General features: G+C 47.0%; 1 protein-coding gene across 2 annotated transcripts in view; it reads right to left on the reverse strand.

The window, feature by feature from the left end:
• The window catches only part of LOC109921117 (RNA-binding protein Nova-1-like), a 173484-nt gene that overhangs the window by 54168 nt on the left and 102782 nt on the right, over positions 1–16534 (reverse strand). For both annotated transcript variants that reach the window (XM_048618406.1, XM_048618405.1), the window contains exon 3: positions 461–627. In XM_048618406.1, the coding sequence (XP_048474363.1) occupies positions 461–627 (167 nt within the window). The remainder of the gene's footprint in view (positions 1–460; positions 628–16534) is intronic.

Raw genomic sequence — 16534 nt, forward strand, 5'->3', positions numbered from 1 at the left:
CACACACACTCTCTCTCACACACACACACAGACACACTCTCTCTCTCACACACACACTCTCTCTCACACACACACTCTCTCTCTGTCTCTCTCACACTCACACACACACTCTCTCTCACACATACACACACACACTCACACACACACACTCTCTCTCTCACATACACACACTCACACACACTCTCTCTCTCACATACACACACTCACACACACACTCTCTCTCTCACACACACACACACTCTCACACACACACACTCTCTCTCATACACACACACACACACTGAGACACACACACACACATTCACACACACAGACACACACACACACGCTCTCTCACATACACACACATACACACACACACACACTCTCTCTCTCTCACATACACACACAAACACACACACACACACCTTTGACCTGGACATACTCAGCCTCTGAACGAAAGTAAATAATCAACACTCACTTGCTTGACACGGTCTGGGTTCACGTTGGTCTGAGGTTGGAGAATGTTGACTGGCTCAGTCTTGCCAACATTCTGTGGCATTTCACGGACCTTCTCAGCGATGAAGTCGTGGACAGCGTTCAGTGCCTCCACCGTTCCCTGGATCAGACATACCCGCTCTGTGGTGCCTACAGGAGGGGGAGAAATCATCAGAATTCACACATGGGACGTGGTTAGGTTCGGAAAGAACGAACATCAGCTCAGATCATTGATGCACTCCGACCCATGAAGCCGAAGAGCTCAAACCCAATTTCGAGACAACATCATTGTCCTCGAAGGGAAGAAACTCAACCATTTGCGCCACCGCCAATGATGATCCAACTTGCTTCGACTGAAATCCTGGCAAGAAGTGGCTAATCCCAAAGAGCGTGGGCCTCAAGGTGGGCAGTAACTGAACCAGATGGGACACAGATCCCCAAAGCCTTGTTGCCTCCATCTGGAGGGTAGGAAAACCCCATTCAGCGTAGGAAAACTTGAAACCCAACCTCTCAATGGTGCCAATCGAAGCCCAGGAATGGTCAACTGATGGCCACGTGAGGCCAACTCCTGCCTGGCCTCTAATGGTCTCTGCTTCAGGAGGGAAGAGGTACAGGTGGACTAGTCTATTGGCAATAGCAGTAGGCAGGTTGCTAGTGGCTGGGGTGATCATTTTGATTTGATTTGATTGTTGTCATATGTACCGAGATACAGTGGAAAGTATTGTTTTGTGTGCTATCCAGACAAATCTTACCTTACACAAATGCATCAGGGTAATAGAGCAAAATAGCGAATATAGTGTTAGAGCTACAGAGAAGGTGCAGAGAAAGATCAGCTCTAATATATGAGAGGTCCAAATATAAGTCTGATAACAGCGGGGAAGAAGCTGTTATTGAATCTGAGGAAGGGTCACCGGACCCGAAATGTTAACTCTGTTTTTTCCTTCACAGATGGTGCCAGACCTGCTGAGATTTTCCAGCAACTTTGTTTTAGTTCCTGATTTACAGCATCTGCTGTTCTTTCGGTTTTTATCTGTTATTGAATCTGTTGGTACATGTTTTCAAACTGTTGTATCTCTGCCCCTGCGAGAGGGTGGAAGACAGTATAAAAACGCAAAGAACTGTGAATGCTGTAAATCAGAAACAAAAACAAAAATTGCTGAAAAAGCTCACCGGGTCTGGCTGCACCTGTGGAGAGAAATCAGAGTTAACGTTTTGGGTCCGGTGACCCTTCCTCAGAACTGCAAAAGGTGAAGGAGGGTCTGAAGAAAGGTCACTCAACCCGAAACGTTAACTCTGATTTCTCTCCACAGATGCTGCCAGACCTGCTGAGCTTTTCCAGCAATTTCTGTTTTTGTTGGAAGAGTGTATAACCGGGGTGGGAGAGGTCTTTTATTATGTTGTCTGCTTTCCCTGAGTCAGAAGGAAGTGTAGATGGAGTCAATGGAAAGGAGAGATAACGCAGTGTGGAGCTGGAGGAACACAGCAGGCCAGGCAGCGTTAGAGGAGCAGGAAAGTTGACGTTTCGGGTCGGGATCCTTCTTCAGAAATGCCCATTTCTGAAGAAGCATCCCGACCCGACACGCCAACTTTCCTGCTTCTCTGATGCTGCTTGGCCTGCTGCGTTCCTCCAGCTCCACACTGTGTTATCTCTGACTCCAGCATCAGGAGTTCTTACTATCTCTCAATGGAAGGAAGGCTGGTTTGAGTGATGGACTGAACTATGTTCACAACTCTCTGTAATTTTGTGCTAATTTGTGTCTGACAAAGGAACTGGACATAGAGCGGGAAAAGGCTGTTGAAAGCCACCTTCCCCAAGACGGGAAACCGATCAACTCCCGCATAAGAACAAGGAGCAGGAATAGGCAAATCAGCCCTTTGAGCCTGCTATCCCAGAATCATTATGTGGCACAAGTACCCTGGTTAGGTATGTTCACCTAACAGTAACGAGCTGTCTGCTCATAATATTACAACATCAGAGAGAGGCACCAGCGACAGAATCTCCACCACCCTCTGAGGATGAGAATTTTGAAGTTTTGAGCGAAGATATTTCTCCTCATCTCAGCCATGAAAGTTTGGCCACCTATCATCCACCTCATTGGTTTTTTAAAGATTGCTCCAGTTGAGGTGGGCAGAACACAAGTCCTCACTATCTACCCTGTCGAGTGCCCCCCCAATAAAATCACTGCCCCTTCTCCCAATTGCTGGAGAGTGTGGACCAAGTTTAACCCAACCTCTCATTATAGGATGGCTCTCTCATTGCAGGGGAATGATCTTTGCTCTGCTATCTCCAATATTCTTCCTAATCAACCTGTTCACTCTGGAGCAAGTGGGACTTGAACACAGGTCTCCTGGTTCAGAGGTAGGGACATACCCACCACTCCACATGAGGGCCCCTTAAACATTAAAGCAACCTTTGCATAATAATGTCACAGAGCTGTACAGCACAGAAACAGAGCCTTCAGTCCTTCTGAGGAAGGATCATCGGACCTGAAACGTTAACTCTGTTTTTCCCTTCACAGATGCTGCCAGACCTGCTGAGCTTTTCCAGCAACTTCTGTTGTTGTTCCTTCGGTCCAACTTGTTCACACCAACCTGATATCCTAAATTAATCTAGTCCCATTTGCCAGCATTTGGCCCATATCCCTCTAAACCCTTCGTATTCATAAACCCATCCAGATGCCTTTTAAATGTTGTCATTGTACCAGCCTCCACCACTTCCTCTGGCAGCTCATTCCATACACGCACCACCCTCTGTGTGAAATAGTTGCCCCTCAGGTCCCTTTTAAATCTTTCCCCTCTCATCTTAAACCTATGCCCCTCTAGTTTTGGACTCCTATACCCTGCGGAAAAGACCTTGTCTATTCACCCTATCCATGCCCCGTATGATTATATAAAGCTCTGTAAAGTCACCCCTCAGCCTTCCACGCTCCAGGGAAGATAGACCCAGTCCCAGAATAATCAACAATCCACTGGCAGAGCCTCTTTGGAATCTTCCTCATCGCTTCCCCAGTTCAGCTCTTCCCGACTCGTCACTCTTCCAGAGGGTCCAATATTCTTCCTCATACTGAGGCTAAATCTGCTGCAGGTGTGGGTGCAACAGAGACCCTTTATAATTGCAGCAAAATTTCCCTATTCCCAAACTCCAGTCTGGGGGAATGGTGTAATTACATCCAGAGACCTAGGCTGGGTGTGCCGGAGGAACACAGTTTCAAATCCCGTGGGAGTTGGTGGAATTTAAATTCAATTCATAAATCTGGAATTAGAAACTAATCTCACTGATGATGACCACGGTAACAGTCATGGATTGTCGTAAGAACCCATCTGGTTCACTAATAGGGAAGGAAATCTGCCATCCTTACCTGGTCTGGCCTATATTAAGGTGGCTCAGTGGTTAATAGTGCTACCTCATAGTGCCAGGGACCCAGGTTTGATTCCACCCTCGGGCAACTGTCTGTGTGGAGTTTGCACATTCTCCCTGTGTCTGCGTGGGTTTCCTCCGGGTGCTCCGGTTTCCTCCCACAGTCCAAAGATATGCAGGTTAGGGTGGATTGGCCGTGCTGAATTGCCCCATAGTGCCTAGGTATGTATAGGTTAGGTGGATTAGCCATGGGAAATGTAGGGCTACAAGGATTGAGTGGGTCTGGGTGGGATGCTTTTCAGAGGAGTTGGTGTGGACTTGATGGGCCAAATGACCTGCTTCTGCACAGTAGCGATTCCATGAGACTCTGGACCCTCAGCGATGGAGTTGACTGTTAACCACCCTCTGAAACAGCTGTGCAAGACATTCAGTTCAGGGGCAACTGGGGATGGACACCAAATGTTCATGATGCCAACATCCCATGGATGTTAATTTTTGTTAAAAATCCCTCATCAACACAAATTCTAAAATCTGGGTTGTCTCCCTCATTGCCTACCGTATTGCTTATTAATCTGCACACACGTGAGTGCCCCACAGTTTCAAACCTTTATAAAAAATAACTCAGCTTTTCAATTGTTACTATCACAGCCAACACGTATTTGATAATTCTGTGCCAATAGAGAGAGCTGCTAAATATGGCAGCTCGGTGGCTCAGTGGTTAGCACTGCTGCCTACCAGCACCAGGGACCCGGGTTTGATTCTACCCTCGGGCAACTGTCTGTGTGAACTCCACACGTTGTCTGCGTGGGTTTCCTCCCACAGTCCAAGGTGTGTGGATTAGGGTGGATTGCTGTACTAAATTACCCAATGTGCAGGTTAGGTGGATTAGCCATGGGAAATGCAGGGTTACAGGGTTACAGGGATAGGGTCAGGGTTAGGTGGGTTGGTGCAGACTTGATGGGTTGAATGGCCTATTTTCTACACTGTAGGGATTCTAAGATGTTAAGTGGATCAGCCATTATCCTACTGAATGGCAGAGCAGCCTCAAGAGGCCAAATTCCTATTTCTTGTGGATCTTATACAGCCTACATCAAACTGAATAACACAAATCCAAAGAGGAGCCATACTGAACTTGAAACGTTAACGCTGTTTCTCTCTCTACAGATGCTACCAGACCTGCTGAGTTCCTCCAGAAATCTCTGTCTTTGTCTCATTCTGGAGTAATGCTGTTTGCGAGGGCTTGGAGTTACAGAGTCAAACAGCATGGAAACAGACCCTTTGGTCCATCTCGTCCGTCCTGACCAGACATCCCAATCTGATCAGGTCCCATTTGCCAGCATTTGGCCCATATCCCACTAAACCCTTCCTATTCATGTACCCATCCAGATGCCTTTTAAATGTTGTTATTGTACCAGCCTCCACCACTTCCTCTGGCAGTTCGTTCCATACACGCACCACCCTCTGCGTGAAAGTATTGCCCCTCAGATTGCTTGCTGGCTGTTTTATTCACTCACAGGATGTGGATATCGGTGACTGGGCCAGCATTTATTGCCAGTCCCTAGTTGCCTCTTGAGAAGGGCTGCCCCTGGACTTCGAGGGGTCATTTGTTGGCCTGGAAGTGGGGCGTCCTTGAAACGGGGACGTGTGAAATCATAAATCTCCCTTTGGTGCGATGCTGCACAAACACTGTTGTTGTCCACTGACATTTAAGGGGCTGTAACAGGGCAGAAAGAGGCCATTCAACCCATTGTGTCCATTCTGGCTCCTTGCAGTCGTTCCCTACTCAATCCCCACCACCTGTAAGTCTTTTTTTCACCCCCTTTATTCATTCACGGGATGAGGGCGTCATTAGCTAGGCAGCATTTGTTGCCCCATCCCTAATTGCCCAGCAGGCAGTTAAGAGTCAACCACATTACTGTGGGTCTGGAGTCACATGTAGTCCAGACCAGGTAAGGATAACAGTTTCTTTCCCTAAAGGACATTAGTGAACCAGATGGGTTTTTCCAACAATTGACAATGGATTCACGGTTATCATTAGACGCTTAATTCCAGATATTTTATTGAATTCAAATTCTACCATCTGCCGTGGTGGGATTCGAACCCAGGTCCCCAGAACATGATCTGGGTCCCTGGATTAACAGTCCAGCGCTAATACCACGAGGCCATCACCTCCCTTAGGCCTATTTCCCTGAAGTCAGTTCTGAGGAAGGGTCACTCAACCCGAAACATGAACTCTGATTTGTCCCCACGGACACTGCTGAGTTTTCCCACCGATTTCTGTTTCTATTTCCCCCAAGGGCACGACTTCCTTCTGAAACCGTGGGTCCACCAACTTGCTGCATTCGCGTGGCACCTCTAATGCGGTAGAACATCCCAGTGCCCTTCACGGAGGCGCTGAATCCCAAATGCCTGATATATATTCCAGATGATCATTCCCAGCTCGTGTGTGTTTGTGCGTATCTGTGTGTGTGCATGTGTGTATATGTGTATGTGTGTGTGTGTGTGTGTGTGTCTATGTGTGTGTGTGTTTGTGTGTATGTATATGTGTGTATGTGTGTGTGTATGTGTGTGTGTGTGTGGGTGTGGGAGTGTATGTGTGTGTGTATATGTGTGTATGTGTGTGTGTGGGTGTGTGGGTGTGGGTGTGGGTGTGTGTGTGAGTGTTGCTGTCGCATCCTGAGGAATGGAAGATTGTCCTATTTTCCTCACCAGCTTCCCGGAATTCCATGCCCTCACCCTCCACCTCGGGAAAAGCAATGAGAATGAATTGATCTTAGAGTAGGATAATAGGTCGGCACAACATCGTGGGCCGAAGGGCCTATACTGTGCTGTACTGTTGTACGTTTTAACCAACCGAAAAGCTGACTTCACGACGATGTTAGCATTTTCATCCCCACTGAAGCACACACACCCCCCCTCCCTCACATCACGCCTCGCTTCAATCTCAGCCCATATCCCGAGGGACACCATCTGTCATGGATCCTTGCCAGACTTGTTGAGAGTGGGCATCTGGGGACTGTTTAGCTGAATCATTATTTTGTAATGCAATCTGAGACTCGTTTGTTTAAAAAGAAAATCCATTGAACTAAAAGGCGTTTTAAAATCTCCGATGGTAACAGGCATGTATTCCAGAGGACGCGACGGAGCGAGTGTGAGAGAAACTGCTGGATGGGGACAGGGACGGAGGGAATGAGAGAGTCATAGAGGCATACGGCACAGAAACAGACCCTTCGGTCCAACCAGTCCGTGCCGACCACAATCCCAAATTAAACTAGTCCCGCCTGCCTGCAATTCGCCCTTATCTCTCCAAACATCTTTTATTCATGATGTGGAGGTGCTGGTGTTGGACTGGGGTGGACAAAGTTATAACTCACATGACACCAGGTTATAGTCCAACAGGTTTATTTACAATCTCAAGCTTTCGGAGCGCTGCTCCTTTGCCAAGCAATTCACCTGATGAAGGAGCAGTGCACCAAAAGCTTGTGATTTTAAATAAACCTGTTGGACTATAACCTGGTGTCGTGCGACTTCAATCTTTTTCCTATTCATGTACTTATCCAAATGTCTTTTAAATGCTGTAACTGTACTCGCATCCATCACTTCTTCAGGAAGTTCATTGCACACATGAACCACTCTCTGTGTAAAAAAGTTGCCCCTCGTGTCTTTTTGGAATCTTTCTCCTATCACCTTAGGAGTATGCCCCGAGTCTTGAAATACCCCACTCTGGGTAAAAGACACCTACCATTCACCCCATCTATACCCCTCATGATTTTATAAACCTCTATAAGGTCACCTCTCAACTTCCTATGCTCCAGGGAAAATATGTCCTGGCCTATCCGGCCTCTCCTTATAACTCAAACTCTCAGGAGAGAGGGAGAGGGAGAGAGAGAGAGAAACTGCAGGACAGGGACGGAGACAGGGACAGAGATAGACAGAGAGAGAGAAACTGGAGGACAGGGACAGAGAGAGGGAAAGAGATAGACAGATAAAGAGAACCTGGAGGACAGGGACGGAGACAGGGACAGAAATAGACAGAGAGAGAGAAACTGGAGGACAGGGACAGTCAGAGGGAAAGAGAGACAGATAAAGAGAACCTGGAGGACAGGGACAGACAGAGGGAAAGAGAGACAGATGAAGAGAAACTGGAGGACAGGGACAGACAGAGGGAAAGAGAGACAGATAAAGAGAAACTGGAGGACAGGGACAGACAGAGGGAAAGAGAAACAGATAAAGAGAACCTGAAGGACAGGGACGGACAGAGGGAAAGAGGGGCAGAGAGAGAGGGAGAGAGACAGAAACTGGAGGACAGGGATGAGAGAGGGAGAGAGACAGAGAGAGTGAAGGCAAAAAGTCAAAAAGAGATGAAGAGAAATGGCAGAGATAGCAAGGAACAGCGAGGAGGGGATGGAGAAAGAGTGGATAAGAGAGAGAAACTGGGAATACGGACAGAGAGAGGAGAGATACAGAGAGATTGTGAGGTAAAGACTCAAAAACTGATGGAGAGAGTGGGGCAGGGACAGACAGAGAGAAACAGAAAGGAAGAGAGGGAGAAAGAGAAGAATTAGAGAAAGTGGGGATGGGGTGTGATGGGGGCATAGTTACACAGAGAGGGTTGGGAATAACGGGACAGAGTGAGGGGAAGACTTGGATGGAGAGTGAAAGATAGAGAGAAAGAGAAAAACACTGAGAATGAGATAGAAAAATAACGAGAGAAAGACAGAGTGAGAGGGAACTTTCTAGAGGGAATGAAGGAGAGGCTCAGACAGGGAGAGGCTGAGACAGAGAGACAGCTACAGAGAGTGAGGGATACTGAAAGATAAAAACGGGCAGTGACTGGGTAAGAGGTACAGCAGTAAAGGGCAACAGAGATAACACCTTATATTTTAAGACTGTTGTTTAACAGTCACCGAGCCACTTAAGGAGATACTGAGACAGAGGCCTTAAGTTTTAAGGACATGGCCAGCAGAGCTTTGTGCAATCTCAAAGTTTACGAATGTGAGGGAGCAGCAGGATTGTACTGGAAATGTCAAATCAAGAGTCATAGAGACATACTATCATACAGCATGGAAACAGGGTCTTCAGCCGAACCAGTCCTTATTGACCATATTCCTAAACTAAACTAGTCCCACCTGCCTGTGCTTGGTCCATAAGTCTCCAAACATTTCTTATTCAAGAACTTATCCAAATGTCTTTTAAAGTTTAACTGTACCCGCATCCACCACTTCATTCCACACATAAACCACTCTCTGTGTAAAAAAGTTGCCCCTCATGTCTTATTTAAATCTTTCTCCTCTCACCTTAAAAATATGCTCCCTAATTTTGAACTCCCCAACCCCAAGGAAAAGACCCTTGTCATTCACCTTATCTATGCCCCTCATGGTTTTATCGACCTTATTTTGTTTTATAAAGAGGAAACAGAGGCAGGGCTGAGTTGAGGAAAGGTAGGATTGGCTGAGTTTACAGAGGGAGCTGTAGGCATTGTTATTGACGTTGGAAATGTGAGGGAGAGAAAACATTACAAGGTCCAAAATGTTACAAGACCAAGAAAAGAAAAGTGATGAAGAGAGACACAGTGAGAGGCAGAGGGTGACAGGCAGAGGTACAGTTGCACTGGCACTGGCTCTCACTGGAGGATAGTGTAACCGGCATTGACTCTCACTGGGGATACACTTCCACTACACTGACTCTCACTGGAATACACTGGAAGAGGCTCTCACTGGGATACAGCTCCAGAGACACTGGCAATGTTTAAAAAAAAAACAACTGGATGAGTATTTAAAATGCCAGGGCACAGCAGGTTAAGGCCCAAGTACAGGTAAATGGGGTTAGTGTAGTTTGGTGTTTGTTGGATAGTACAGACAGGGTGGGCCAAAGGGCCTGTTTGTGTGCTGTTTGACTCGATGACTGTCCCTGTGCTATGTCTGAGAAATTGTGAACATTGTGGAGAATTGCAAGGCAGTTTTTTTTTTGACAGAGCAAGACTGCACACAGAGTAAAGTCATCAGTGGCAGAATGACCTGGTTTTCCCCATTGATGCTCGACAGTGAGACATGCACGGATCAGGAGGCCGGGATTAAAGGAGCTCTGGGTCTGGGATTGGGGTGGGGGAAAGGAGACAGAACTCCTGGTTAGCTCTCAGTGAGGTCTTCCCTGGTCGAAGTGTGGCAACTGGTAAGCAGTTACAGTTTGTCCCGATCCCAAGGTGTGATCTGTAAGTACCAAACAATAAGTGACCGACATTAAGAGGCTCCACCTCTGGGCTGTAGTGATCTCAACCAGAGGCTACATTCCACGGTGTACATTTTATTCCATTTTAAAATCAAAGCTCTCATCCCTTTCCAAGGATTAAAGCCTCTTGCTCTGTTCTGTTAATAACACCCACACCAATGGTATCGGATTTTCTTCCCTAAACTATGGAAGTAGGCCATTCGGCTCATCGTGTCTGCAGCGACCCTCTGAAGGGGAGCATCCCACACAGACCCACCCTCCCACCCTCTCCCTGTAACCCTGCATTTCCCATGGCCAATCCACCCAACCCACACATCCCTGGGCACCATGGGGTAATTTCCCACAGCCAATCCACCCAACCCACACATCCCTGGGCACTATGGGGTAATTTCCCATGGCCAATCCACCCAATCTGCACATCCCTGGACACTATGGGGTAATTTCCATGGCGAATCCACCCAACCCACCCATCCCTGGACACTATAGGGTAATTTCCCCATGGCCAATCCACCCTAACCTGCACACCTTTGGACTGTGGGAGAAAACCGGAGCACCCGGAGGAAACCCACGCAGACACAGGGAGAACGTGCAAACTCCACACAGACAGTTGCCCGACGTTGGAATCGATCCTGGGTCCCTGGCGCCGTGAGGCAGCAGGTGCTACAGTGACACTCTGCCACAGTGCTGCCCCTTAATTGCAGGTTCTGCATTTGTGTGGCCTCCTGTTAATGTCAGGAGCATTTGCTTCCCCACCCACAAGCCCAGGCCAAACAATTCTCACCAATGTTTCGTATGTCTCTCTCTCTCTCTCTTTGCATTGTTACAGCCAATTTAAACACATGGATGACTGCATCCCACTCAGCTTCCCCTTCCATTACCCAAGGTTTTCGGTGAATTCAGTTCAGTTCCTGCATTATTCTGGTGTTAACTGTGACTCAGTGCATTGCACTGGAGTGCTTGGGGCCGAACAAGTTCTAAATCCAGACATTTAGAATTAGAACTGCCAAGCTGTTAAATCTGAATTCTTTTTTTAATCACTTCCCAGCAGGCATCCTCAGAGAGAGAGAGAGATAGAGACAGAAAGAGAGATGTTGGGTTTTTATTTAAGTTGATATGGGACATGGGCTCAGCCAACATTTGTTGCCCATCCCTAATTGCCCCTTGAACTGAGTGGCTCTCTCTTAGACATTTCAGAGGGCGGTTATGAGTCAACCGCATAACAGTACTGCAGATGCTGGAAATCCGAAACAAAAACAGGAATTGCTGGAGAAACTCAGCACGTCTGGCAGCTTCCGTGGAGAGAGAAACAGGGATAACGTTTCAAGTCCAGCCGCTTTTCTTCCAAACTGATTGTGGCCAGGAAACGAGGGCATATACAATGGAGACAGGAGATCGGGAGGTGTAAAGGAGGGAGCGATAGGTGGAGACAGAGGTGAGAGAGAGAGAGAGAGAGAGTTAGGTAGACAAAGGGATGGATAATGGTGAGCCGTTCTGCTTTCTCTCTCCACGGAAGCTGGCAGACCTGCTGAATTCTCCAACACTTTCTGTTTTTGCGTCAAACCTATTGCTACCGGTCTGGAGTCACGTGTAGGCCAGACTGGGTAAAGGATGGCAAATTTCCCTTCTGAAAGTGGTGTTAGTGAACCAGATGGGTTTTTATGATAATCACAAATCATGATGGGTATAGATGAGGTCAATAGCAAGGGTCTTTTCCCAAATGTGGGGCATTTCAAGACTAGGGGACATATTTTTAAGGTGAGAGGAGTAAGATTGAAAAAAAACATGAGGGGCAATTATTTTTACACAGATAGCGGTTCTTGTGTGAAATGACCTTCCAGAGGAAGTGGTGGATGCGGGTACAGTTACAACGTTTTAAAGACATTTGGATAAATACATGAATAAGAAATGTTTGTGGAGATATGGGCCAGGAACAGGCAGGTGGGACTAGTTTAGTTTGGGATTATGGTCAGCATGGACTGGTTGGACCGAAGGGTCTGTTTCCATGCTGTATGATTGTACGATCATTAAACAGAATTCCTGATATTTAAGTTTCATTTAAGTACCATTGTTGGGATTTGAACTCAAGACCACCAAAACATTAACATAGACCCTTAGCTCACTAACCCAGTGACATTACCACTACACCACAGGATACCAACGTCACTATGTTACTAATCCAAAGGTCTAGGAACTTGAATCCTGAGACATGAAGTGCATCTAATTTCTCTAGGACATGGGTTCAAATCCCACTACAGCAGCTATTGGAATTTAAAATCATTTAATAAATCTGATATTGAAAATCCACATCTCAGTGACGGTGATCATGACAACTTTCAATGATAAAAACCCCCATTTGGTTCACAAATGGGAAGAAAATCTGCCATTCTTACCCAGTCTGGTCTCCATGTGACTTCAGACCCACAACAAGGAGGTTCACTCTTAACTGCCCTCTGAAATGACCCAAGCCAGCCACTCAGTTCAGGGGTGATTAAGAAAGGCAACAAATACCGGCTTTACCCTGATCACGCCCGCATCCCATTGCAGAATAAAGATAAATGTGTGTATGGCAGCTTCAAACAGAGAAAATGCCCAAGGAATGTAAATGCACTGGAGGTGATTCAGAGGAGGTTTATAGAGTCATACAGCACAGAAACAGACCCTTTGGTCCAACTGGTCCATGCCAACCAGACATCCCAATCTGATCTAGACCCATTTCCCAGCATTTGGCCCATATCCCTCTAAACCCTTCCTATTCACGTACCCATCCAGATGCCTTTTAAATGTTGTCATTGTACCAGCCTCCACTACTTCCTCTAGCAGCTCATTCCATAGACGCACCACCCTCTGTGTGAAAAAGTTGCCCCTCAAGTCCCTTTTAAATCGTGCCCCTCTCACCTTAAACCTATACCCTCTAGTTTTGGACTCCCCTACCCTGGGGGAAAATACCCTTGGCTATTCATCCTTTCCATACTCCTCATGATGCTATAAACCCTCAGCCTCCGACGCTCCAGGGAAAATAGCCCCAGCCTATTCAGCCCCTCCCTGTAACTCACACCCTCCAATCCCAGGAACATCCTTGTAAACTGTTTCTGCACCCTCTCAAGTTTAACAACATCCTTCTGATAGAAGGGCAACCTGAACTGATACCTAGAATAAGTGGGTGGTTTTATGAGGAATGGGTAGACTCTACCAGAGTTCAAAAGAATGAGGGGAGACTTGAAGTGTACAAAATCCTGAATGGTCCTGACAAGGTGGGTATGGAAAAGACGTTTCATCTTGTGAGTCAGTCCAGAACCAGGGGGTTGAAATTAGGGATGACCCTTTTTGGACAGAGATGAGGAGAACTTTTTTTTCTCTCTCTCAGCAAGTTGTGAGTCTTTGGAACTCTCTGCCTCAGAAGGCAGGGTCTCTAAATATTTTTAAGGTAAAGGGAGAACAAAAGAACAGTATTATTTAAATGGAGAAAAACTGCAGAAAGCTGCAACACAAAGGACTGGGGAGGGTGCATTGTGCACGAAACACAGAAGGCTAGCACACAGAATGCAGCAGGTAATCAGGAACGCTAATGGAATATTGGCCCTTATTTCAAGGGGGTTGGAGTATAAGAGTACGGAAGTCTTACTGCAACTGTACAAGGTGCTGGTGAGACCACATCTGGAGTACTGTGAGCAGTTTTGGTCCCCTTATTTTGGGAAAGATATCATTTCATTGGAGACAGTTCAGAGAAGGTTCTCTAGGATGATCCCTGCTATAGAGGGACTGTCTTATGAGCAAACTTTAAACAGGTTGGGACTCTACTCACTGGAGTTTAGAAGAATGAGAGCTGATCGCATTGAAACAAACAGGGTTCTAAAGGGGCTTGACAGGGTAAATGCTGAAAGGATGTTTCCCCTCAGTGGACAGTCTAGGACCAGGCGGCACAGTCTTTGAATAAAGGAGCACCAACTTAAGACTGAGATAAGGATGAATTTTTTCTCTCAGAGGATTGTGAGTCTTTGGAACTCCTTGCCACAGAGAGCTATGGGGACAGAGTCCTTTTGTATGTTTAAGGTTCAGATAGATTCTCGATCAGTCAGAGAATTAAGGGTTACAGGGAAAAGGCAGGAAGATGGAAATGAGGAATGTCGGATCAGCCACGATCCTATTGAATGGTGGAGCAGGCTCGAGGGGCTGAATGGCCTACTCCCATTCCAATTTCTTATATAGAACATAGAACATAGAACAGCACAGCACAGAACAAGCCCTTCGGCCCACGATGTTGTGCCGAACTTTTACCCTAAACCTAAGGTCTATCTAACCTCCACCCCTACCTTATACTATCATCCATATGCCTATCTAATAGCCGCTTAAATGCCCCTAATGAGGCCGACTCCACTACCCTCTCCGGCAATGCATTCTACTCCCCTATCACTCTCTGAGTAAAGAACCTACCTCTGACGTCTCCCCTATATCTACCTCCACTCACTTTAAAACTAAGCCCCCTCGTAATAGCTACCTCCACCCGAGGAAAAAGTCTCTGGCTGTCCACTCTATCTATACCTCTGATCATTTTGTACACCTCTATCAATGGTCTTAGGTACACTCTTGTTAGGCAGGGCAATGGAGGGTTACTGGAGATAGTTGGGAATGTGGAAATCGGAACGCTAAAAGATCAGCCACGATTTTATCGAATAGCAGAGCAGATTGGAAGGGCTGAATGGCCTACTCTTGCTACAATATTGTGTGGCTGTGTAGAACGGGAAGGCGTTTGGTGTACTGAGGATTTTAAGGGATTGCGGTGATGGGATCTATTCCCCACTGCTGGAGATTCTCTGGAACGGGAATGTCTGATCTGCACCCATCGCCCATTCGGAATGGCTCTGGTCAGTTTATGTAGCAACATTTTCCCTTTGTTGCCAATGTCTCCCTCACCATTGCCCAGTTGCTCTCGAGGGGTAAACAACATGGGAGGGGTGTGGGGAGGGGTGCAGAACGTCAACAAGGGAGGACCCAATGAGGATCCTTGAGGAGTTAAGAATGTTTACTTAAGGCCAAGTATCCCCTTCCCCATCCATTGTTCTGGTCTCGGCCTGTTTTGTTAATGAGGCCTTTTTTTAAAATTGAGCCGGTAGCCCCAGAACAACAACAAGGAAGACTGAGTCATTTTTAAAGCTCAAAGGGAGAGAATGTACACAGCAGGCCAGGCAGCATCAGAGGAGTAGGAAAGTTGGCATTTCGAGTCTGGACTCTTTTTCAGAAATCTGGCCTGAAACGTTCCCGCTCCTCTGAAGCTGCCTGGTCCACTGTGCTCCTCCAGCTCCAAGCTGTGTTATTTCTGACTCCAGCATCGTCAGTTCTTATTATCTCTGAGTGAATGTACATGCCATGTGGGCACAGCCTCACTGGAGTTTCAGCCTGAGGCCTAGCTCTCACCGATTATCCAAAAACTAGCTGGCTTGCCTTCAATCCCATAAACCCCTTGCTTTGACCTTTCTCCTTGGCTTGATTTTTGACCCTTGGCCTCGAGCCTAGAGTTTGTAAAACATTCCCTTGCGGGTGAGAAAGAGCTGCAAGGTGCTTCAATCATTGCCGATGGCAACCGCGCTCGCTGAGCTGTGAGCTTTGATGATTGTTCTATTTTTGACGCTGGGAGGCTGTTCCGAAATGAGGGAGTCAGCTCCAAACTCCGCTAACCTTGCCGGGTCACTTGTCTAAGCATTATTCAGGAAAAGGGACATCCCTCTCTCTCTCTGTCTCTCTCCTGAAATCTCCAAATGTTGCTCGGTTCACGTTCCGATGACATTGCACACCACTGGACCTGGTGGGACTCCTGCCCCAAAGGTAGGAACACCACCACTGAACCCCATAATTTACTGGGAAGATAGTTACAATCCAACCTGTTCAGAGATCTACAGCAGGCAGCACTGCAACTCAGGCCACCCTAACTCAGAGGTAGGGACACTACCACTGTGCTACATTAATTACTGGGGGCATACGTTCGATCTAAGCTGTTCAGAGATGTTATCGAACACCTCTGGAGCAGGTGGGACTTGGGCCCAGGTCTCTTGGCCCAGAGATAGAAACACAACGTACAGACAGCTTTACTTTCAATTTAAAAAAGCAGAGTTAGCTTTATGTCCATGTTAAAAGAGTCGACAGAGATCTTTACTTTCAGTTTAAAAGAATAGAGGAAGCTTAACACAGCATTTAACCCAGGGATGTCCCTGTCCTGGGAGTGTTTGATGGGGACAGTGTAGAGGAAGCTTTACTCTGTATCTAACCGTGTGCTGTCCCTGCCCTGGGAGTGTTTGATGGGGACAGTGTAGAGGTAGCTTTACTCTGTATCTAACCGTGTGCTGTCCCTGTCCTGGGAGTGTTTGATGGGGACAGCGTAGAGGGAGCTTTACTCTGTATCTAACCGAATGCTGACCCTGTCCTGGGAGTGTTTGATGGGGGACAGTGTAGAGGGAGCTTTACCCTGTATCTAACCCC

The sequence above is a fragment of the Rhincodon typus genome, chromosome 39 (genome assembly GCF_021869965.1).
Source record: "Rhincodon typus isolate 14 chromosome 39, sRhiTyp1.1, whole genome shotgun sequence".
Classification (NCBI taxonomy): Eukaryota; Metazoa; Chordata; class Chondrichthyes; order Orectolobiformes; family Rhincodontidae; genus Rhincodon; species Rhincodon typus.